The sequence below is a fragment of the Malaclemys terrapin genome, chromosome 1 (assembly GCF_027887155.1).
Source record: "Malaclemys terrapin pileata isolate rMalTer1 chromosome 1, rMalTer1.hap1, whole genome shotgun sequence".
NCBI classification, from domain to species: Eukaryota; Metazoa; Chordata; order Testudines; family Emydidae; genus Malaclemys; species Malaclemys terrapin.
Genome location: NC_071505.1, coordinates 263,705,371 through 263,730,853, shown reverse-complemented (window position 1 = coordinate 263,730,853; position 25,483 = coordinate 263,705,371). Strand labels below are relative to the sequence as shown.

Genomic DNA, 25,483 nt, shown 5'->3' with positions numbered 1-25,483 from the left:
AATGTTCCACAATACTAAGTAAAACATCTTACAAAGAAGTCTATATATTAACCAAACTTGTAATCTCATCAAAAAATGAAATCAGGTTTGACAAACCTATTTCTCATAAATTCATGTTGATTAGCATTAATTATATTCTCAACATTTACTACTTTGTTCACTGACTACCAGGTCAGTTTTCATTATTTTGCCTGGAATTGATGTTAGAATAACAGCCCTATGACTACCTAGGTTATCGTGCCTGCCCTTTCTGAATAACAGCACACAACATTAGTATTTTGCCTGTCTTCCAGAATTTCCTAGATTTCCAAGATTTATTAAAAGTGATCACTGAGCCAGAGATCTCTCCAGCCAACTCTGAGTAATCTTGTATGCAAGTTATTTGAACCTCCTGATTTAAAAATATTTATCCTTAGCAGATGTTTAACATCCTGCTTTACTATTTACAATTTCATAATCTTGCGTTTTCTTATAATATACGATTGAGCATAGTTTTTTAAAGATGTACACCAGCAAAGACTCTACAATAAATTAATTTCATTCATTTTTACTGCTCAAATGTTACCATAACATTTAAGATATCGACCACATTAAAATAAACTATGATTTTCCATAGAAATTTAGTTATAAAGATAAAGTGTTTTATCTTAGACCCTATTTATTATTTGTGTTACAATAGCACCCAATATGTATTTGAGGGTGGGCAAACAATGAAAGTCTCTGTGCCAAAGAACTTACAGTTTCAGGCTAGGTCGACATTACAGCTTATGTTGGCATAATTTATGTCGCTCGGGGTGTGACTAAATCAACTCCGAGTGATGTAAGTTACACTGACAACCACTGGTGTGGACAACGCTATGTCGGCAGCTTCTCCTGCCTACATAGCTACCTCCACTCACGGAGGTGGTTTTATTATGCCAACGGGAGAACTCTCTCCCATCTGCATAGAATGTCTTCACTAGACGCACTACATCAGCTGTGTGTAGACATGCCCTAAGTGAACAACAAAAAAGATTGGGAAGAGGAAACGATTTGGCACATATGATCAATGTGGAACACACAAGAATTCACAAGCCACTAAGGAGTTTACAAATCAATGGCTTGTGCTCACGTTAGGCAAATATAGGTGACAGTGATAAGACACCTTCTGTGTGGTTTCTTACCTGCAAGATTCCAGGTAGCAAGTCTGCAAAATGTTTCAGAAGAGGAAGATTGTGCTCATTAGCGAGTACAAATGCAGCTGCAGCCCTTGCAGACAGCATCCTAACCTAGAGGGAAGGGGGGAGGAAAAAGGCTGTTTCAGGCTAAGATTAGAATTTGTAATGGTATAGACACATTTGAGTGCTTTCATATTTGATATGGTTTTTAAACTAGCTGCAAATATGTCACACCAGAGCCACTGTAGGAAAGGCTACATTTTAGATTCACTTTTAGTTTGCAAATATAATAAACTTTTCTAAGTGGATGGGTTTTTCACCATGGGCTTCAATAATCTCATTCATCAGAAATCTTGCCACAAACGATCTTTACAACACCCCTGTGAGGTAGTATTATTCACCATTTTTACAGAGGGGGAACTGAAAGACAAAGGGTAAAATTTTTAAAACTAAGTAAGTGACTTAGTAGGCTAAGTCCCATTTTAAAAGTGATGTAGGCATTTAAGAGGCAAGTCTGAAGGAAAGTGAATCTGACTTACTTCCAACATGACTTAGGCACTTTTGAAAATGTTACCCTTCTGGGACTTGCTCAGGGTCAGAAAGGAAATTTATGGCAGAGCAGGGAACTGAACCCCAGTCCACAGAGTCCTAAACTAGCACCCTAATTATGGTATCATCCTCCCCTCTTACGATTCTATAGACGGAGAACATGTGTATTACCGTTGGATGCTCCTGATCTTGCATACATTGAACCAACATCCGCTTAATGACCTCTAAATAGTGTTGTTGTTGATTCCCAAAAATCCCAGGAAAGTTCCTAAAGATGACGAAGAATACCTGCATTAACCCATTTTAGATAAGTTTAAGACCTTAACAGATTGCAAATGAAGCGTTAAGATACATTTAAAATCAGTAACAAATACCCTACCCTCTTTTCTCGGTGTCAAGTAAAATGCCATATATCAGAATATAAACAGGATGCATAATCAGTTGTAAACTAGTACAGTTTCTCCTATCTTGCATTCCTTACAAGCATTGATTTAGCTAAAAACCCTAGTGCACTAACTGAGGTCCAGAAGCATACCAAAAAATATGCAGAGCAGCCTCACGCAGTCCCACATTCTGAGAGCTGACGGAATCAAATAAGAACTTCAGACCTTCTGGCCACTGGTTATTGCCATCCTCATCTAGAAAAAAAAGTCAAAGTTTACAGGGAAAATACATTTATGGATGGTTTAAGTTTCAAATACAACTTACAGCAGTTAATATATTAGGATATCAGTTGTGCAAAGCCTTTGCATGTTCTTCTGGCATTCAACTGAATCAGAACTGTGAACAGAATTTAAGTTAGTTGAAATTAAGAGCAGCATTTCAACAGGAGCAAACTGGTGCATATTCAGACTTAGTAAAAAGAAAACAACAGTACATTTAAAAGTCATTACATTTTTTTAAAATAAAATTCCAAACAAAATTAAATCACATATGTATAAAGGCCATAGCATAAAATACTCCGGGAATGTAAGAAAGGTTAAAAAAAGGAGATGAGTATCTGACAAGCAAAAACCACCGAGGTACAGAGATCAGCATTTACTCTTATGAAAAAACATTCACATATAAGAAGAACTAATTCAATAAAGTCTCTGGTGCACAACTGTAAGAGTCAAGGAAGTGAAACTTAAGAAAACCTTACCAAATCCCAATTATGTTTCCTTAACTGTGCCATCTGAAGTTGCCTCTACATGGATAACTAGGGCCCTACCAAATTCATGGTCCATTCTAGTCAATTTCACACCCATAGGATTTCATGTTTTCAGATGTTTACATCTGAAATTTCAGAGTTCTGTAACCGTGGGAGTCCTGACCCAAAAAGGGGTGGGGGGGGGTCCACAAAACTGTTATAGGGAGGTTGCCACCCTCACTTCTATGCTGCTTTCAGAGCTGGGCTCTAAAGGCAGCAGCCATGGAGCTTCCTGGAGATGGGTCTAATCCCCCGTGCTGCTGCAAGCACCCCAGCCAGGGGCTCCAAGCTGCTAGTCTGGGCTGGGGAGGGACAGGACTTGCTCTTCCACTGCACAGCCACTCTCAGAGGTGAGATCAGACCCACCTCCGAATACTTCCCCCTGCTACAGGAAGTTCTGCATCTGGGCAACAGCCCTGGAGCTTCCTGCAAGGGGGTAGCTGGAGGTGGATCTGATCTCCCCCCGAAAGTGGCTACACAGGAGAAGAGCAAGTCCTGTCCCTTCCCACCCTGGGAACTATTCGCTGGTGCCCAGGGAACGTTAGGAGCTCCCAGCTCGGGCATACCCAGCTATGCTCCTCCTCCAACCCTCCAATAGCTAGATTTCATGGGGGAGGGCTTATTTCACAGTCCGTGACATGTTTTTCATGGCCGTGATCTTGGTAGGACCCTATAGATAAAGAGCAACATAGCACAAACTCAGATCATTATGTTTTGTTTTAAAGCTGCAATATTTAATATTTAACCATTTTACTTACACTTCTGTCTAGACTTGCTTTCTTTTAAAAAAGTTAGCTACTGTACTTTGAAATTCTACTTGAGATTAGGAAGCAAAATACAACGCAGATATTTACATATAGGTATGTACATATAGGTAGTGACCATTGCATATACATAACATACCTATTAAATTCCTGGCCAGCTCAGCAACAATGTCACAGATTTTTTTCCTCATACTAGACTGTGTTTCCATCTGAATAATCAACAGCAGTTCACTTTTGATGGCAGTTTGAACATCTGGTGAAAGGGCTGGATAGACTTCCTCAAACGCAGAGGACAACAGGCGTCGTAGAAGGACAGCTGCCATTTGTCTAGCCTATTGCAAAAAGATATTGTATATATTACTATGTTTTCCTTGGAAGAAATCTCATAAGCAAGATATTGTTCTACTCCTTCGAAATGTTACACTTTTATACGCAACGATCTGTTTGATAAGCCATTTAATCAAATTATTTACTTGGAAAGAGGATAAGGTGCATACATAGTTTAGATCATGTACATTTTTCAAAAGTAAAAACGATCTCATCAATCCATTCTAAAATGCAGCACTGTCTTTTCACACAGATTTTAGGAGTTTTTTTAAACTAAAACAGATGTGTCCTAATCTCCCCAAAAAGGTGATTTTACATGATGCATCTCAGCAAATTTTGTACTCTTTTCCCACAAGAACATATTAATTTTGATATTTAGATCCAAACATCCCACTCATTTGAACTCCAATATTCTTCCCCCAAAAAATCTTTAGCCATTTTCTTAACTTTAAGCACACGCTTAAATCTCATTGAGTGAGCTCAATCAAAAGCCTATATAACTTCAAGGTCACTGTAAAATGTGAGCAAAAATGACAATAGAAGACAAGTGCTATTGTATTCCTCTGCATACACGTTCTGTTAAATGAAAGGAGCTTTGATTATGTTTACTGAGTAACACAGTAGCTAAATATTCTGTAAAGCAATGGTTATCAATCTGTGTTCTGTGGACTCCTGGGGGTCCACAGACGATGTCTAGGTTGTCATTACCATAGAACAGTGGTTTTCAACCTGTGGTATTTAAAATTTCCAAAGGGGTCCACAACTCCATTTGAAATTTTTTTAGGGATCCGCAAATGAAAACTACTGCTGTAAAGCAATCTCAGTTATCCCAAGGAGTGATGAAAGAACTGTGAACTTATTAAAGTTTGTTCACAGATGGCAGGTTTACCCCACAAAACATCAGCACAAGTAGAAATTTATCAATTTTATTAAGACCCAGAACAATGGTTGCAGCAGGGTTCTTTTTCTGCTCTTTCTGGTTTGGGGAAGCAGATAAATTTTTTCTTCCTTAATATGTATTTTTCAATTATGCCAAAAGTATCTCAGGATGGATAATTTATATTTTTTATAAATAAAAAAATATTAAAATATCTAATTTTGGTGTAGAAAGAAGAAAAATAAGTGATATCTAGATAAGATGGGAAGGGGGAAAAGGAAGGCAGCTATCAATCAAGGCAAAGGGCAGAAGTCTCCTTAAAACCTACCAGAGAATTCATTGTGCATATTTAATCAGTGAGGTGCTCAAATATTATGGTGATGAGAGAATCATACAAAATACATTGGAAAGTCAGTCAATTGGTAATAATGAAATGAAATACCTATTTGACCATGGTCAAATGTTGCAAACATTCCAGCAAGAATACCCTGATGGGGGCACTGGTCTATCTTTTTGATTGCATCCTGGCGCCACCTTTTACCAAGTCTACTTAAATGTTTTGATCACTCATTTTACTAAATGCTAATGGCACCTACTGGGAACTAACTGAAACTGGAGCATCTTGATTGGCTAGAATCTTCCAAAACAAACATTATATGTATGTATATCTTTATTTTTGTAACAGGCCATCAGTATACATGGTAGTTTACAAAGCACTTTAAACAAGTTAAAATACACTGTCCCTGTCCTGAAGATCTTATAATCCGAACTGAATAGACAAAGATAAAGAAATTAACTCAACACAGTCATAGGAATAGTATCGACATGGGGGGGGAGGGAAGAGGAGGGGGAAAGGGGAGGAGGAAGGGGCACACTAGGCACTCTGGGATAGAATTACTTTGACTTGGATCTGTGCACTGCAGTGTGGATGCCAGAGCCCTAGGCTTGAGCATGGGTCAGAAAATCCTTAACCTACGGTTAGAATGCAGTGTAGACACTCTCAAGCCCAGGGTTCCCTGACCCAGGTCAGCTGTTTTGAGTCTCACTAACCTTAGGCTTACATTGCTGTGTAGACATACCCTATGTGATCTGGGAGTCCATAGTTTCCTAGGACGCAGGGGAAACATGCCCAAAAATATTGATTGACTACTGGTTGAACTACAAGGGATACTTCATAATCCAGAAAGCATTCCAGCAATAGAGACATAATGGCATAATAAATTACACAAAGTCAGGAAAGCTAAAATCATTTGTATGGAAATTTTACTAGACATGGAAAAATTGTTAAAGCTAACCGTAAGTGTTCTGCTCTGAGTACATGATACCTTGATAAAAACGGAGAAACTTGTTGAACTCTTATGAGGTGTCCACCTACTGCCAAAGACAGATACTGCAGTCAAACAGCAAGAAAGGGAAACCTAGTCTGCAGCAGAATTTTCTTCAGTGCATTCTCCTACTTCATCTTCAGCAGTAGCATCATGAACAATGTCTTCTGAAGAAGATAATGAGATAGTGACAAAAAGCAAAGCTAATCCCATTTCTTCATCTTCTAATAAGAACTTTGCTACTTCATCTGCTTCAGCATTAAAAACTACCACCCAGTGGAAAATTCTTCAGATGTTCATCAAATTGATATTAAAAAGTTTTTTGGTCCCATCACCAGAAAAAACAAACTTGAACATATGTTTCCTAGAGGTATTTATATTTGCAGTACACCATTTCATATATAGTTGAAACTCTGTATGCTAAAATTTTTTCAATTTACAAAGCATCAAGTAGGACATGGCTTGCAGGAAGTCTTCTGAATGCCAAAAGGGCAGTGTGAAAAAGTTAGTGCTCTTCTTGAGTAAGCTCCTCGTGTCTCTAGTAGCTGATGGATGGAGCAAAATTCACTACTTCATGTTAACTCCACATCCAGTGTTTTACTCACTCCAATGCACAACTGAGCTTCACCACACAGCCCAATATATTGCTGACCAATTTAAATATATAACAAGAGTTGGAAGGATTAGATTTTTATCAATGTGAGTAAATATTGATTTCACCAAACACATCAATGAAAAATATTTCCATTGATAATAATCAACATCTACAGATAGGCAAAGAAAGAAAAATGCTGCTTAAGAACTTAGAGACAGTCGTTAAATTATTGCCTCACCTGCCCATGATTTCCCACAACTGCAAACATTTAAACTGATTAAAAAATTTTTTTAAAAAGTGTTTAAACCCAAAATTTCACACAACTGTGAAACTGCAAATGGATAAAAATACTGAAAAAAAAAAAATCAAGATCAATATTATCCAAAGTTTATAAAAAACAAAATTGAATTCTGCCAAGATAATGAATGACTTGGATCCCTGGAAGGTTATTTTGGTTGTGACTAACAATGCCACAGACATCAAAGTTTCCTGCGCATTGTAGATAGAGTATCCACGCCTTGCATTATGGATTTGCTGCCCATACGATGCAGCTTTTCATTGATTATGTTGCAGATCTGAAAATTTTCTCATTACATGTAAAAAGTCAAAAGCATTGCCAATTTTTCCAAAAACAAATGAGTGCCGCAGCCATTTCTGAGCAACATTTAATACAGCACTTGCTGTATCATACTTGAGGGGCATCTTCTATTAAATGTATCAAAAATCTTCAAATATGCAAGAAAATTTCAGTCAGCCACTGCTAAAGAAAGGGCGGCCAGGTGTTACCCCAGAGTAATCTGCACTGACATTCTTGTCAATCTTTCGGATGCACAACTCAAAATTCACTTAATTGCTTGAACCCGTAGCACAGTCCTTTCAGAATATGAAATGATCTTTCTGCATTGTCTGATGCAAAGAACAAGCTCCTGAACATTAAGAAACATCTGTGAGAATACGGAGCGAAGTCCACTTACAAAAGCTGAAAACAGATAGACAAAATAAGATCATAGAAAATCCAGTGATCACTCTGGCACAAATGCTGCCTATCTTCTTGATCCATGCTTCCAGGGCCAAAACCTTGCTGATAATGACTGATTCAGCATATGACTTCATTGCAGCTGTTGCATATTTTCCAAGGATATACAACTGAACAAACAATTCTGACAGAGGCAGCAAATTATAAAACAAGCAGCAGCCCATTAAGTAATAAGACAACATGGAGTGCTGTCCCAGGAGTTGAATCAAAACAGTTTGCTCCATGACAGTGAAAAAGGTTGTGTCCCTGCACTGTAGCTACAGTGGCATAAGTTATTTTAGTCCTTCTGTGTGCTACTGCACATGCAAAAAAAATTGGATGGTTTGGGGAATCATACTTTCAAAACCATAAACTGGAAGCTGGCAACAGTGTTTCAGGACTAAAAAGGCAAGCTGGGTGAGGTAATACCTTTTATTGGACCTACTTTTGCTGGTGAGTGAAGCTTTCAAGATACACAGAGCTCTTCTCCTGGTCTGGGATAGGTATTTAGCTGTGATACTCCTAGTACAAGACTGAACAGATAGTTTAGCATAAGCAATTAGCATGTATTCTAAGGGAACGTTCAAGGTGAAGTGACCGGTAACACCCCTGCAGTCATAGGAGAAAAAAAAAGGGGGGGGGGGGGCTTAGTTGGTTAGATTGTTGTAAGAAGCCATAAATCCACTTGTGGCATTCTGTCCCTCAAAGCAGCACTCTGGAACCCCCATATTCATGCCATCATATAGTTATGATATATTTCATACAAAGTATGCTATGTATGATACCATATGAAAGGTCATGATCTGATGGAGCCCATTGTTCTTCCCAAATATGTATATCATTAGTGTGTATCAAGTTATGGTAATTTGCTGCATGGTTGTTACTGAAATAGGTTGTAAGATTGTTAGGGACATACAAAAAAGGCAAACCGCTCCCAGAGCAGGTCTCAATGACCATTAATCAGCAGGGGAGTTGTAATAAATGGATTTACAATTCAATGATAGTTGCAGAAGACCAGGGGGACTGCTCAACCCAGTCACTCAGCAAAACCCGCCAGGACACGTCTGGGCAAGTGTCTTCTAGGTACATGAACTAAGGATATAAAATAGGGAACAAAGCAACACTCCTTTGCCTTTCTCCTCCCCAACCTATGCTGGAAGCAACAAGAACCCTGAAAAGACAAAAACTGAGGAGATTGATCCAGGCTTCTTGGAGAAGTCTGTGTATTAAGAACTGTAACATCTGGGGGGTGAGAAAACTGCTTGCTCTAAATACTGCCTAATCTAATAAATTTTCAGATTTAGACTATGTACTTACTTTTTTCTTCTTTGGTAATTATCTGACCTTTTATGCCTACCACTTGTAATCAATTACAATCTATCTTTCTGTAGTTAATAAATTTGTTTTATATTTTACCTAAAACTGTGGTTTGATTGAAGTTCGTGGGAAATCTCAGCTCAGGTACAAAGGCTGGTACATGTCCTCTACACATTGAGGGAGGAGTGGACTGGGTAATAAACTTACGCCGGTCAAGCTTCTGACCAGGGCAAGACGGCATAGTCTGCAGAATGCCATGCTAGGGAGCGGGGGGGAATTGGCAGGTGCCTTTCTTGGTGTTTCAGGAGTGCTTTGGGAGCATTCATGCAATCTAACTGGGTGTGGGGCTCCACATGCTCTTGTGTTGAGTGATAGAAGCACCTGTAGGAGTTTGCTGCTTGTCACTAACAACGCATTGTGAGAGAGCCCAGGCTGGAGAGTTAAGGGAGCACAGAGGTACCCCAGTGCCAGGTTGTACCCCGGGGATCCCATCACATCAGTGTCTTTATTTAAGGTCATGATTTAGTGTCATGCAAGGTTATGAATTTAAGCTGCCAGGCTTGTCTTTTGAAAGTGTTGTGCAGGGTTCCTTTGGGGATGAGGACTGACAGGGTAGATATAGAGAGATCACTTTCAACTTGTCTCTCTAATATCCTCGGACTGACAAAGTTACAATACAATACCAAAGTTACAAAAAACACTGTACATATCAAGACTAGATTAAGATTAGAAAAGAAAACGACAGATGAAGAGTTGACTGAATATGCATCAAATGGAGGGGATTCTGATAAAGATACTGATGAAGCAAGATATTGATGATAATGTAAAGCAAGATAATTTAAGGGTTGCTCTGCTGCCCATCTAACATAAGTGCATTTAGAAATGACTCTTATAGTTGCTCTGTGTTTTATTTCTGTTTAGGTTTCTTTTCCCCTCTAATTGTTCAGCCTTAAATAAAGTTCACATGTAAATACTAAACTAACATTGCTAAAAAAGGTAAAATTCTTTCACTTTTTAGAAAGTAATTTCACTGTGCTTCACATTTTTCTCAACTGCAATAACTCAGTTGAGTAATTTGTTTTTTGTAATTAGGCATAAGTATCTAAAGCTAAACCTATTGGAGATAATAAAGTTTTTTTCCCCTTATTGTTGTTCTAATAAATTAGTTATTTAAAATCCTTTACTATTACTGACACAAGACATTGTTTGTCCAATATTTGACGGGTCAACTGACCAATTATTTTTGAACTGGTCAAGTGTTCAACCCTACAAATGCATAACGCAAAGATAAATTAATAAAGAAAGATAAAGCCAATATAAATATCTAGCTCATAACTCTTTTCATAAAGTAGATCTCAAACCTCCTTTATAAAGATAAACATTTTTAAAGATGGGGAAACTGAGGTGTAAGGTCACACCACCAGGCCAGTGGCAGAACCAGGAACAGAATCCAGGTCTCCCAAGTCCCAGTCTAGTGCTTTGCCCCACACTGCTTCAGAAATAAGCTACTATGTTGATGGGTGCTAGAGACACTCCTAAAATAGAATTAATGAGTTACTACATTGCTCATTCATGCATGCAACTAGACAGGACCCAATTTGGATTCACAGACATCATCCACATTCATTGGGGAATCTGAAAAGAATTTCAGGCAGGTGTACATTTCATAACTCAATCCATGTTCTGTAAAGGAAAACATCCACAAATCCATAACTGGATCAAACAAAATCCTGCCATGGATCCTGCCTGTTGATCCAGTATTCTAAGATTAGCAACTAGGGATATCAGTAATCCAAGATCTGTTAGTCAACAGAGTGCACAATGAGGAGGACTTATGAAATATTCATCCCCTTTAAAAAAAGAAAGAGTGATTACTAGTACCAGCAGGATCAAAGATGAAACTAAAGAGGAAGCTGGCACGAGCGCGCACAGGGAAAAAGAAGGGGAGGAAGAAGGTGGGCCTGAATGTTCTAAATAACAAATGGGGGCAGGACCCCCCTAAATATTTTAATTTTTTTCTTTAAAAATGTCAGCATACTATTTAAAGGGCTTCACAGTAATTTTTAAAATATCTGTCAATTACAAATCTAACTTAGTTGCCTCACTTTTAAATGGACCCTATTTCTCATTCTATTGTTCTTTAACTGTTTTCAACCATCATTTGTTTTTTTAAAAACAAATTACTTTTTGTAGTTAAGCAAAAGTTATATGTACTCTCAACTCTACACTAAAATTTGATAAATAGCTACCTTAGAAGATACTAAACATGGATTCAAAGTAATCAGGACATTATACATAGCTTTGAAGATCTAAAGGACTAACATTAGCTAATTAATGTTCACAACATCCCTTAGAGAGTGGAAGGATTATTCTTATTTTACAGGTGGGGCAAAGTGCTGTTGCTCACCCAAAGGCCACAAGGTTGGTCAGCATCAGAGTTCCTGAAAACCCCAGACCACCCTGATTCTTGCCAATTTATCTTTTATTAAATTAGAGATTTGAAAAGCAATAAAATACTTTGTGGAGAATGTAATCAAGTGGGACTTTATAAGCATAAGTTTAGACAAATAACATGATAGCTGCTCAATCTGCAGAAATTCTCTAATTATATATACAAATATGGCATCTAGCGCCCAAGACAACTTTCTGAAGGAAAAGATTGCAAAGTACCTCATTTTCCCTGACAGATATAAATACATAAAAGAGGGTTCCATAATTTTTTGAAATTAGAAGACATCTCTGAAGCACAAGGCTTTACGCATCTCTGATCTTGGACAAGAATTAAGCATTCTCAGCTTTATGCAGCTAGCAACCAGCAATAACGGATTCAGACTCATAAAACGCTTAATTCTTGTCCAAGATCAGAGGTGCTTAATATTGAGAGAGCTTGTAAAAGGAAGAAGGTGTTTTGGCATCTGGGAGATAAGCAGTATCATTAAATACATCAAGTCTTTAAGCTATAAGGGAAAAATGAGATGTATATAAAGGGGATCATTGCCTGACTAAGATAACACTGCTGCTCTCATGTTTTTCTTCCAATATTTATAGAGGAATTTTAAATGATATCAAACATCTTTTTATGATTCAGCAACAACTTTCCAATTAAAGCTCTATATTGAAAAATTAAATACTTTTACATTTCTAAAATGATTTTGAGTTTTTTGATGTTAAGTTAGTGGTTCTCCACTTTACGTGTCCAGGTATCAAAGGATAAGTACTTGTAAGATTGATTACCTCTGAACTGCAGGATATTCTGCAATGTGTAAACACTCCCAAACAAAGGGAGTACCTGAGAGAGACACTTTGTAAACTTTTTAACATTAAAGTACATAAGCCAACTTCATTTAGTGTTTGATAGTTACACAAAACCAAGTTCTAAACCAGGGGTTGGCAATCTTTCAGAAGTGGTGTGCCGAATCTTCAATTATTCACTCTGATTTAAGGTTTTGCGTGCCAGTAATACATTTTAACGTTTTTAGAAGGTCTCTTTCTATAAATCTATAATATATAACTAAACTATTGTGGTGTGTAAAGTAAATAAGGTTTTTAAAATGTTTAAGAAGCTTCATTTAAAATTAAATTAAAATGCAGAACCCCCCAGAGCGGTGGCCAGGACCTGGGCAGTGTGAGTGCCGCTGAAAATCAGCTCGCGTGCCGCCTTTGGCACAAGTGCCATAGGTTGCCTACCCCTGTTCTAAACTAATGCCAGTCTCTCTGATCGATTATAGAACTATGTTTCCCCAGTAGAGCACAAAATATATGTGAATAGTTAACACTTTAAAAACACCTTTCCCTCATGGTCAGCTACTTTAAAGTAGTCAAACAGAACTTAAGCAGTCTTTCCAAGCAATTCACTTTTTGTCTCAAATGTTAGAAATTTCAGCCTAAGGGTTACTTCATTCTAAGGCCCTGTTTTTAAATGTAATTTGTCAACCATAGATATAGGTGACCCTATTGTAATATGCACATATAAGTTCATGTAACAAATACTGTGGATAAGTTTTTCTAGGAAAAAGGACCATTTGTTATTTCAGCTGAGATAATGTACATGCAGGAAGCAAGGCAGGTACAGGCAGACATTGTAAATCCCCAAAACAGAATTAGTAATTAGGAAACTTAAAAAGACAATGTATAACAAATCCACTGATACATATATACAATGAACTACATATGAATGAAATTTAAACCCAGCTCTTTCTAAATGTGCTGAATTCAGGATGACTCACTATAAAAAAATAAAAACGCCAGATTTGTCACTAGGTCAATCATCCCTGCAATGAAACAGCTTTTACACACACCCCTCCTTCTCCAAACCCTTACCTCCCCGCCCAGTAACCTTCTGAACACTTTGCAGAATGATTCTTAACACAAACCTCCTCAGCAGCAGCAGCATTCCTGATGGCTTGTAAAAGGAATGTGATCTTAGACTGGCCTGGGATAGTCTCATACGTTTCCTACACAAAGAAAAGAGTAGAGGTTACTACCAGCAAGTTACTGCTGGAAAACATACAAAAGGCATTAACATTAAGAACCTTAATTGCTCCAGTTGGAGAATCCATTGCAAATTATTAAATAAAAGGATAGTGCATCATATACATAAAATTAAGTTAACAAAGTACATTGTGACAAATGTAGTAAATATTTGAACTATTTTGTAAAATTAAAAAAGCTTGGCAATATGAAATCTTACCTCCTGAGAGCTGGAAGGAAATTCCCTTACAATACAATCTTTCTGAAAGTGTATATCTCTAACTCAGGCCTGTAATGAAGATTTATTTCAAAGACCTAAATTAAGACTGGGACGAAATATAAGAAGCTTTTGTAGACAGAAGAATAATGTGACCCAAGTGTGAATTTTCAATTGATATTTCAGATGTGTGAGCAAGTTTTATTTATAAGAATGCACTTCATCTTTGTAGTAAGATTTTTCAGAAAGAAGGCCTGGTCTACACTGGGGGCGTGTTGATGTAAGATGCGCAACTTCAACTACGGAAATACCGTAGCTGAAGTCGACATATCTTATTCCAACTTACTTCGCGTCCTCATGGCGCGGGATCAACGGCCGTGGCTCCCCCGTCGACTCCGCTACTGCCGCTCGCTCCGGTGGAGTTCCGGAGTAGATGGGGAGTGCTTTTGGGGATCGATATATCGCATCTTAACGAGACGTGATATATCAATCCCCGATAAATCGATCGCTACCTGCCGATATGGCGGGTAGTCTGGACGTACCCGAAAAGTTAACAAGTAATCCCTTTAAAATATTTTACCCATTTTTCTACTCAAATTCTAACAAAGTTCACACATATAAACTTTTAGATAACTTCTGCACAAAATACAAACCTGTTCTTATCAACCCCATTCCCAACAAATCTATCTGTGACTCCTCTCCATAACTACAGTCCAATCTCTTGTCCCTTCACTCTAAACCAGTGGTTCTCAAATTTTTTGTATTGGTGACCCCTTTCACAGCAAGCCTCAGAGTGTCATCTCCCTTATAAATTAAAAACACAGCATTTAAATACTGTTCAATATAAAAAATAAGTTGATAACTATTTCAAATGAATTTACCTTTTCTCACTGCTTTTAAATTAAGACTAACACATTTTTTATTAAATTGTTATAAGCAGAAACTTTTTTTTTTTTTTTTAGAATTACTGTTTAATACTGGGGAAGCTCGAGAAGAAACTGTCATCACTTTTCACAACAGACTTAACACCCCATTGCCACCCTTACTTACTTCTATGCTGCTGCTGGAAATGGTGGTGCCTTCAGAGTTGGCCAACTATCCCTCCTCCCCCATTTGTACTTTGAACTCCTACTGACTTCCCCCTTTCTACAGTAGAACCTCATAATTATGAACACCTCGGGAACAGAGGTTGGTTGTAACTCAAACGTTCATAACTCTGAACAAAACATGGTTGTTCTTTCAAAAGTTTTCAATTGAACATTGACTTAACACAGCTTTGAAATTTTACTATGCAGAAGAAAAATGCTGCTTTTCCTCTTTTTAGTAGTTTACTTTTAACACAGTACTATATTTGCTATTTTTTGTCTCTGCTGCTACCTGATTGTATACTTCTGGTTCCAAATGAAGGGTGTGGTTGACTGGTCAGTTTGGAATTCTGGTTCTACAGAAGTTCTACTGTACTACATTAGGTTCAAGCTTCTTGTCCTCACTTTAATGGCCTTTAAATAACACTATCCCTCCCCTCTTTTTGATTCTTCATACATCTCCCACCTACCTCCATCTCACCAGTGCACCAACCTCCACCTCCCATTTGCCCACTTCACCTACAACCATCTGCATATTTTCTTTCACACCACACCTTACATATGCAATGCCCTCCTTGAACTAAAGTGTAAGACCAGTACAAAATCTTTCTCCTTCAAATCTCCCATTTCTACTATGCTGCTCTAAAAATGCTGCCAACTAAAAACAGGGAGGAAGGTCATGGGAAAAAAAAAATCTTTAAATTACTATTGTTTTACTCTTCACATTACTTGTTCATTTAGACTGTGAGCTTTTTATTATTCTATAATCCACATTTGCTGCCTACCCTCCACATCCCAATCATTGGAATATTCCAATGACAATCTTAGATGCAGCAAGACAAATAAGTTAGCAGACTTGTCAAATGTAAATTAGAGAGATCCAAATTCTAAGGAAGGAAATATGTTCATTGACTGCAAACCAAACTCCATAATAACTGTCCACTATTCTTTGAGACTGGATGAAAGAAGGGAAGGAACCAGTTTTTAGCAAGATGGTTTGAGTCAACTGCATAAGTGTTGCAAAGTATTATAACAATATGTTATCAGTTTGGGACAATTACATTTTTCCTGAAATTTTGAATTAAATAAGTTTTTAAACCATACACGCCATTCAGAAGACTAACATAGTACCAAGCACCTGAGATTAGTTGTACAGCAAAATCCAAGCAGTCCTCATGCCCTCTTTAAAGGTTCCAGTTTGATTTAAGAGTTTAGTTCTAACAGCTATCACTACTCAGTAGTAACACAGAAGAAAGTCATTAATGACAAGGAAAGTGACTACACAGATTATACAAGGGGAAGGATAGCTCTGTGGTTTGAGCATTGGCTTGCTAAACACAGGGTTGTGAGTTCAATCCTTGAGGGGGCCATTTAGGGAACGGTGGTAAAAAAAATTGTCTGGGGATTGGTCTTGCTTTGAGCAGGGGGTTGGACTAGATGACCTCCTGAGGTCCCTTCCAATCCTGATATTCTATGATTACTAAATTTTGCATGCTAGTAACTACAAACATGCTAAACATAAGCTTGGTACATTAAAATGTACTTTTCATTTGTAACAATTTTCTAAATATTTATAACACTAACCAGTTAATCCTCAACATTCCTTTGCGATAATTATTCCCATTTGTACACAGAGAATGGTAGCATAAAGCTCTCAAGTGACTTGCCTGAGCCACAAAGCAAGTCCGTGGCAAAGCTGGTACTAGTACTCAAAAGTTCTAGTTATTCATGATACATGATACCAATAAGTGTTCAGTCGTGTATTTTATGAAACAGATTTAATAAGAAGCTTTTGATATAGTCTTTTTTCAGAGTTTACTAGGTTTGCACATTCGCTAAACAGTACCATTCTAAACTAATTTCAAGCCACTGACGACCTGATATTAGTGCAACAAACTTGTAACACCGTATGTAATCACACTTTATTTACAAAGGCTGAAGGTATCTAGGCTGGCTAAATTCTGGAACAATGAATTCTAAGAGAGCAGTGATAGATTCAACAAGCAACTAACCACTAGTTCCTGCATTTATTTGAAATGGCTGTCCTTCATAGGTTCTGGAATTTAAGAACAAGAATCTGGGGCTCAAGAACAAAAAGGATTTGTGTACTTGTGTCTAAGCTATAAAGACAAATTAAGGATTTGTTCCAAAGAAGATACAGCCAGGGTAATATTATGGTCATATAAGCACATAACTAATTGATATTAATGAGTGTTCTGTATAGAGCAAGAATACACTTGCTCTATACTTTTTTCTGGAATATGCTTAACGTCACTTAAAAATCTACCTATTAGAATTACTCAAAATCTTGACCTTAAAAGTAAGCTAGCTAGAATATGCAAACCAGAAACATCGTTCACTGGAGTAAAATCAAATCATACTACTCTCAATGTATTTTCACAGTTACTGAACTCTTAGTAACCAGTTAGGTTTGCCAACAGTAGATGAATTTGTAACGGTTTGAACTAAAATTAAATGTTGCAAGGCTGAGATTATCATTTTAGGACAGAAATAAATTATGGGTAAATTTATTAGGAAAAAAAATTCTAAAAAATTCACAAGAGAAACATTACTCATTCCCAAGCAAAAGCATATTTGGAGAGAGTATTTTTGGACACAAGTTGATTTTTGAGACATTACAGATTAAGTCATTAAAAATGTATAAAATCAACTCTGGGAAGAGAAATTTGTTTTAGGAACAAGAAACTAAATATTCATTATCCAACTATTTCCATTATGTCTAGACTAAATAGAGAAACCAAACATCAAGTTCAATGTACCTAAATAAAAAAGTACAGGGTATTACTCTGTTTGTATTGTATTTGAATACAAAAGCAACACATAGTGTTCAACAGTTTGGTATAGTCAGTCACATCAAATAAGTATTTTTGTTTTGATTGACTACACATGTATCAACTGCACATTTGTCAATTCCCACATTAAGTCAAAGCAAACTTTTCACAAAGTAAACTATACAAACCAACAATTTTATTTATCCCTTTCTAAAAAGGATTTATTTTATAATTGTTATTATACTATTTCCCACTATCTTTTAATATGGCTTTAATACATTGTGCAACAAATATACCTTCTCAATTCTTTTTAAACCCAATTAGTGCACAAGTGTAATTTTGCTATACTTTTGGGCATCAAAATGGGAAAAAAATCAAGTCCCACAATTATGTCTTTGAAGTCTATATTTTACCACTAGATTCCAGAATGTGGGAGCATCATTTGCTGCTTTACTGTAAATCTGGTGGCTTTGCTATCTACAAACAGTTTTCAACTTCAATGAGCTCTTAATATGTATGAACAGAAAGAAAAATAATCATAGAGAGAGTTTTCTTTTTGGTATGTGGGGAAAAAACACAATTATTCCTTATGAAAGAATGTGCTGAACTCTGCTGACGGCTAAAGTAATGTAAGAGATAAAAGACCCAGCACAACCACCCAATGGGAATTCATGGTCTAAACCAGACGCTGGTATTTAATTCAATAGAAGAGAGATTTCCCATTAGGTTGACAATAGTGACTCTTAAGTACTATGGGGGGGGGGGGGGGAGAAAGAGAATTAGCCGAGTTTACGAATTACAAAGCATTTTTGCTGAAGTGACACGTGAAAAGTTTTGTCTGATAACGTTCACTATGTAGAAAATGCTTAGCTTAGGAGAACATCACTTAGATGCTACCGGCCCTCCACGGACGACCAATTCTAAAGAGAGGCAAGAGGATTACACCGCAAGAGGGGACCCCAAGAGTTAAGCAGGACTCTCACAGGGGCTTCTCCTCGGAACAGAGAGATCCGCGCACTGGGGGACAGCAGCTGAAGTAAAGCCAAGACCCGGCTGCCGGAAGAGCTCCTGGGTGCAAAGCCCTGGATGGGGCGAGCTGAGGGGGTCGCTCCTATTTGCCTCGCTCAGCCCGGGCAGAGCCCGGGCCTCATCCTAGCGCACAGCCCCCCGCGGCGCTTCACCGTGTCAGCAGTTACCGCTAACTCCCCCCCACACGCACCCTCCCTCCAAACCTCCCCGCCGCCCCCCTCCACGGGCGGGTCACGGACGCGGGGCTGGGCCGGTACCCGCTCTCGCTGCCCAGCCACGCCGAGGGAGCTGCCCCGCCTCGTATCTGGGGCAGACTCCGGCAGCCGCGGAGCTGAGCAGCCCGGGCAGAGGGTGACCGCCAGGGACACCAACCGCGGAGGCCCCTGGCCCTGCGAGGCCTGAGGGGGAGCAGCGCGGCCACACACCCGCCGGGGGCTGAGGCGGCGGCACAGGCCCCAGGGAGGGGAAAGGGGGGCAGACCCTCGGACAGTTGCCATTTGAACCCGCCCCCGAACTAACGGCCGAAACGGCCACCGCGGCCAGAGCGGACCAGCCGCGTCCGCGAGTCACCGCTCCAGTGCTGCTCACACGTGGGGTGGGCCAGCCCCGCTGCCTGATCCCCTCCGGCGGCTCCGGGAGGCTGACAGGCCGGCGCGGGCGTCCCTTACCTCGGCCTGTTTGCGGACCGTATTGTCCGGGCTCAGCAGGTTGCCCAGGAGGAGATAGAACTGCTGCTGCTCCTGCTCCGCCGCCATTGCTGCGAGAGGGAAAGAGACAGAGACCGGCCGGGCAGGGCAGGAGGGGAGGGGGAGCCGGCCGCGCACCCACTAAAAGAAGGCGGAGCTGCCACAGCCGCGCTCTTGTCCGAGCTTCTCTCACAGCCCGTCCCCCACCGCCCCGCTCCAGAGCGCCCATTGGTTCTAGACCGAAGCGGCTTCCTCTCTGATTGGTCCGTGGCCTATATCGAGCTGCTGATTGGGGGAAACCTACCACCCTCTGGTCCGTCTCCTCTTTTGTAATTGGGCTGCTTCGGACGAGGCGAGAGTAGTCATTGGCGGAAGCCTCTGACAGCCCCGTTGTGATTGGTCAATTGTGTGGTTGCGTACTGGAGGGAGGGAGAATAGAGCGTGTAAACGCTTAATGGGCGGAGGAGAGAGGAGAGGGAAAGCGCGGGAGATGTAGCGCGCCTCCCCCTGTTGTACCACCGCCCTCACTCCAGTGAGGTGCTGACCCCGCCCCCTTCTCTTGGCTTGGGCAGATCTCCGCTGCTGGTCTCTGCCCGTCCTCAGGGATGATGGGTGGGCGGGGACGGGGGGGGACCCCTAAGGAACGGCCCTCCCTTCCCAACCTCCAGGGAGAGGGGTGGCAGCATTTCTGCCTCCGCAGTGACATCAGGGGTCACATAACCCCCCTTTCTTACCCCTCCCACATGTCTCTGCCCCCGGGCGGGGGTCACACAACCCCACGACCCTACCAGTGTTCCCTCTAATTTTTTATGTCCATGTGTGGAATAAATTTTGTTATGTGCACCATCACCTTCATATTGGTGCACATAACAAAATTCATGTGGTGGGGTGGGACCGATGGGTTTGGCTGGAGCCGAGGGTAGGGGTGTGGGGGGGTGAGGGCTCTGGCATGGGGCCGGGAATGAGGGGTTCAGGGTGTAGGAGGTGGCTCAGGGTTATGGCAGAAGGTTGGGTGCAGAGGATGAGGGCTCCAACTAGGGGTGAAGGCTCTAGGGTGGGGCCAGGGGCATGAAAGGTTCGGGAGGGGGCTTGGGCAGAGGGTTGGGTGCAGGGTCTGGGGTGGGGCCAGGGATGAGGGTTTTGGGGTGTAGGCTGCCCCAGGGCTGTGGTGGGGAAAGAGGACTCCCCTCAACCCTCTCCTGCCACAGCAGCTTCGGGCCAGGGGAGAGGCACCTCTCCCAGCGGCGGCAGCTCTGGCCAGGCTGGGCTGGGCCGAGAGAGGGGCTCCTCTCCCCAGTAGCTCCAGCAGGCCTCAGGAGGGGCTCCTTTCCCCCGGCAGCAGCAAGTCCAGGGCAGGTTTGCCCTGGGGCCGGCAGGGAGAGGTGCTTCTCCCTGCCGCAGCCCTGAGCCCCTGGCAGGGTTTAATAGGCATCTGTATGGCCGTGCGACTTAGAGGGAACTTAAGTCCCTGCCCCCACATTGACTGGGGATCACACAGCTCTGCATCCCTTCCAGTAAGTGGGGGGGTCACCAGCCCCATGACCTAACACCCCCAGTGACACCAATTGGGGGGGTCACACAGCCCTGTGGCCTGTGACAATGACTGGGGATCACACAGCACCATGTCTTCCCCCCCCCGCCAATGACAGCAACTGTAGGTCACATGGCCCCTTGTTCCAGCGACGGGTTCACACAGCCCCATGTCCTAACCCCCACCATGTGACAGTGACTGGGGGTTACACCGCCCTGAATCCCTACCCTTCTCACAGTGACTGAATGGGGAGTCATAGCTCTACCCACCTAGTGACTAAGTGGGGGGTCTAACAGCACTGTTTCCCTGTCCCCTCTCAGTGACAGTGAACGGGGAGGGTCACACATCCCCAGGGCCGGCTCTAGGTTTTTTGCTGCCCCAAGCAAAAAAAATTTTGGCTGCTCCCCCAACCCTGCACCCTCCTGCCGCCCCACCCCTGGGTCACTGGTAATTCGCTCCCAGGGCGGGTCATTCAGCAGGAATTTTGGATGTGCACAGAACACAGACAGGATTAGTTCCCATATGGTTACAGAACTGCAGTAAAGTGGAACAATTTTCAGCTTGTGTGATTGAAGGCTATCTGGATGCATATTATAAGACTGTCCTACATAAATGAGGAAAAGTTGAGGTGCCTTTATTATTCTTTTGTTCCATTCTTTGTTTCTATGGGGAATTTGCCAATGCAATATCACTGTCTTCCTTTTAAACAAATAAAACTAAAACTTAAAAATAAATAATAATAATAATAAAAGGCAATGGCTGTTGAAAATAGCAATTCCAGTCCTAATAACCACTGGGAAGCATTTCTTGCTCAATTTATTCTACTTTTTCCTACAGCAAGTTACAGTGGATCAGTATATTTGATTTGGGAGAAATGAAGTAACAGCTGCCCAAATTGAGCTTGAGCACTCCCGAATTTTGAGGGTGTTCAAAACTGGAAGGTAGGTGCTGGATTCCCTTTCTGAATATTAGCTAAATCTGGAAAAGAAAAGTCAATTTCTGCTTCCATGGCTCAGAAGTGGAAATCCTCCTAGGTGCCTGGTACTGTATCTAAAGCTGCCCAGTCTAGTAGAGCCTCCCCTCCCTTACTTTTCATTTTAAATTCTAGTGGGATCCATGTACCTGCCTTGCTAGGCTTCAGATAGAGAGGTGCAATGTCCATTTAGTCCCCCCAATTCTTTCTTTGGGGGAGAGCCCAGGGCTGGGGCAGCAGGAGGTGCGGGTGCGGGGAGGGGGGAAGAGCCCAGGCTGGGGCGGCAGGAGGTGCAGGTGGGGGCCAGAGCTGGGGCAGCAGGGAGTGCGGGTGCAGGGGGGGGGGGAGAGAAGAGCCCAGGGCTGGGGTGGCAGGAGATGCGGGTGGGGGCCACAGCTGGGGCGGCAGGAGGTGCAGGGGGGAGAGAAGAGCCCAGGGCTGGGGTGGCAGGAGGTGCGGAGGGGAGGGAGAACAGCCCAGGGCTGGGGTGGCAGGAGGTGCAGGTGGGGGGAGAGCCCAGGACTGGAGCGGCAGGGGGTGCGGGTTGGGGCCAGGGCTGGGGTGGCAGGAGATGCAGGTGGGGGGAGAGCCCAGGACTGGAGCGGCAGGGGGTGCGGGTTGGGGCCAGGGCTGGGGTGGCAGGAGATGCAGGTGGGGGGAGAACCCAGAGCTGGGGCAGCAGGGGGTGTGGGCAGGGGAGAGTCCAGGGCTGGGGCAACACAGGGGTGCGGGGGGAGCCCAGGGCTGAGGTAGGGGGCGGCAAAAAACCTAGAGCTGGCTCTGTTCCTACCATTTACAGCAAGCTGTGGCGTGAGGTTTCAGTTCTACACTCCTTCCCCCTCCCTTTCCTGTTAATTGTGGCCAAGGGAATGCTGGGAAATGTAGTTCTTTCCCTGCTCCAGGGCTGGCTCTATAGGCAGGGAGCTAACCAAGGAACTACAGCTCCCAGGGCTCCCTGTTGGTTCTCAGCTCTCATGCTGGATTCTTGCGCCCCTGCAAATTTGCCACCCCAAGCACCTACTTGCTTTGCTGGTGCCTAGAGCCGGCCCTGCACATCCCCATGTCCATGCCCTCTCCCAGTGACAGTGACTGGGGGGTCACATGGCCCTATGTCCCTGTCCCCTCTTAAATCTGTGACCCTTTGGCAAAGTTTCCCCTGTTCTTTGTAAACAGCTCTCACCTCAGACCTGACAAACTCATTACACCAAACACATATCTTGCAGGATATTTATCCATAAGTGATGTCATGTGAGGTACAGTAAGTTGGTAAATTGTCAAGACACATAATAATTTTGAGAGGTATGTATCGGTAATATTTAAGGAATAAATTAATGTATTTATGTTGAAAGTAGGCTTTATGGACGAGGAGTAGAAATTAATCACCAGGATGTGATGTACCCATTCACGTAAGAGGGAGATAATGCCAGCTCAACTGACTAGCTTTGGTCCCGCCCATAACTATCACTAGAAAACCATCAGAGGCACCTCCAAACAATCAAAATCTCTTAGACATGAAAAAGGAGCATTACAACAGACAGAGCTTTGTTTTATCAGTGAAGAAAAACAAAAGGCTGTTTTCAGTAGAACAGAAAAGGAAGCAGCATTCTGGAATCATTAACTGAGGAAACCCCTTGGTTAGCAAGGGTGCTTTCATGAACATTTGGATTCTGATTCTTGTGAAACCAGACAGCTCTGCAAAAGACAGAACTACTTTATTATAGATGAAAAGGAACTATTGATAAATGTGGATCCACGTTTGCGTTTTATGGTTTTGTTTTGTGTAACCAGTTGTTTTCATTACTCTCTCTCATTTCTAGTTAACTCTTTATCTTTCTTAAATAAACCTACTTGTATTTTATTATACATGCTCACAAGTACTGTGTGGTTTACAAGAATGGTGGTTTAAGGTAAAACTGGCAAATTGGGATACAGTGCACGACTGTGTGCAGAGGCTTTGAAATTTCTTTGAGTAGCTAGTGGCAAGGGCTGGATATAGAGTGACCAGGTGTCCGGTTTTCGACCAGAACACCTGGTCGAAAAGGGACCTTGGCAGCTCCTGTCAGCACCACTGACCGGGCCATTAAAAGTCCAGTCGGCAGTGCTGCTCGGCTAAGGCAGGCTAATCCCTACCTGTTCTGAAACCACGCTGCGCCCCGGAAGCAGCCAGCAGCAGGCCTGGCTCCTAGGCAGGGGGGTGCCACCGGGCTCCGTGCGCTGCCTCCACCCCAAGCATCGGCTCTGCACTGCCATTGGCTGGGAACCATTCAATGGGAGCTGGAGGGACAGTGCCTGCGGGCGAGAGCAACATACAGAGCCGCCTGCCAGGGCCGTCCCTAGCTATTTTGGTGCGCTATGCAGCCCCCCCTTTGGGGGGGCTGTGTGGGGCCCCGCCCCAGGTCTCTGCAGGGGGCTGGCCCCAGGCCTCCATGGGGGATGGGGGGGAGGGAGGCTGGCCACTTCCTGTGGGAAGTGAGTTTTTTGCACATGGGTAAGGACGGCCCTGCCACCTGAGCTCCTCTCCCTAGGAGCCAGACTTGCTGCTGGCCGCTTCCAGGGCACAGCGCGGCCCGTGGTGCCAGGACAGTCAGGAAGCCTGCCTTAGCACCCCCTGCTGCACCGCTGACCGGGAGATAAGCCCGTGCCCCAATCCCCTGCCCCAGCCCTGAGCCCCTCCAAACCCAGGGCCCCCTCCCACACCCTGAATCCCTCATCCCCAGCCTCACCCCAGAGCCAGCACTCCCAGCCCAGACCCCTCACCTCCTCCCATACCCCAACCCCCTGCCTCAACCTGCAGACCCCTCTCACATTCCGAATCCCCGGCCCCACCCCCCAGCCCCCTTCTGCACCCCAAACCCCTCATCTCCAGCCCCACCTCAGAGCCTGCACCCCCAGCCAGAGCCCTCACCCCCCCTGCACCCAACTCCCTGTCCCAGCCCGAAGCCCCCTCCCGTACCCTGAACCCCTCATTTCTGGCCCCACCCTGGAGCCTGCATCCCCATTTAAGCCCTCACCCCCTCCCACACTCCAACCCCCTGCCCCAGCCCAGTGAAAGTGGTGAGGGTGGGGGAGAGCGAGCCACCGGGGGAGGGAGAATGTAGTGAGCAGGAGGCGGAGCCTTGGGAAAGTGGTGGGGCTAGAGTGTTCGGTTTTGTGCCAATAGAAAGTTGGCAACCCTCGCTGGATATCATTAATACCATGTCTCCCACATAACTTTCACAAAATCTCCCAAAAAATTAATAGCGAGAGTAAAAATATTTAATTGAAAGACACTCAGGAAAGTCTTCCACTCTTTGAAAGGCTGTGACACACACTTTACATGGGTCCAGTACATCTACACTAGAAGTTTGCACTGATGTAACTGCACTGGACTAGATTCACAAGAGGGACTTAGGTACCTAAATCCAACATCGAGGTGTCACTGGCATTCATAACACCACTGCTCAGCTGTCGCTTAACTCTCTGGGTACCTTCTGCCTGTGGGCATGCACAAAACTGCCTATGTTCTGACACCACTGAGCTCTTTGGCATGTAACTCACACCTAAGCACTGGCAGGACTCACAAACTGCGCATTCCCCCACTTGTCT

At 42.7% G+C, this 25,483-nt stretch overlaps 1 protein-coding gene across 1 annotated transcript in view; it reads right to left on the bottom strand.

Moving 5' to 3' along the window:
• IPO5 (importin 5) overlaps positions 1-19,524 on the bottom strand; it is an 84,323-nt gene extending 64,799 nt beyond the window's left edge. The window contains exons 1-6 of the mRNA XM_054012414.1: positions 19,377-19,524; positions 13,489-13,569; positions 3,799-3,991; positions 2,242-2,344; positions 1,878-1,974; positions 1,164-1,268 (exon numbers count right to left, since the gene is read on the bottom strand). Coding sequence (XP_053868389.1) covers positions 1,164-1,268; positions 1,878-1,974; positions 2,242-2,344; positions 3,799-3,991; positions 13,489-13,569; positions 19,377-19,463 — 666 coding nt within the window. The 5' untranslated portion in view covers positions 19,464-19,524. The remainder of the gene's footprint in view (positions 1-1,163; positions 1,269-1,877; positions 1,975-2,241; positions 2,345-3,798; positions 3,992-13,488; positions 13,570-19,376) is intronic.
• Positions 19,525-25,483: the final 5,959 nt, after the last annotated feature.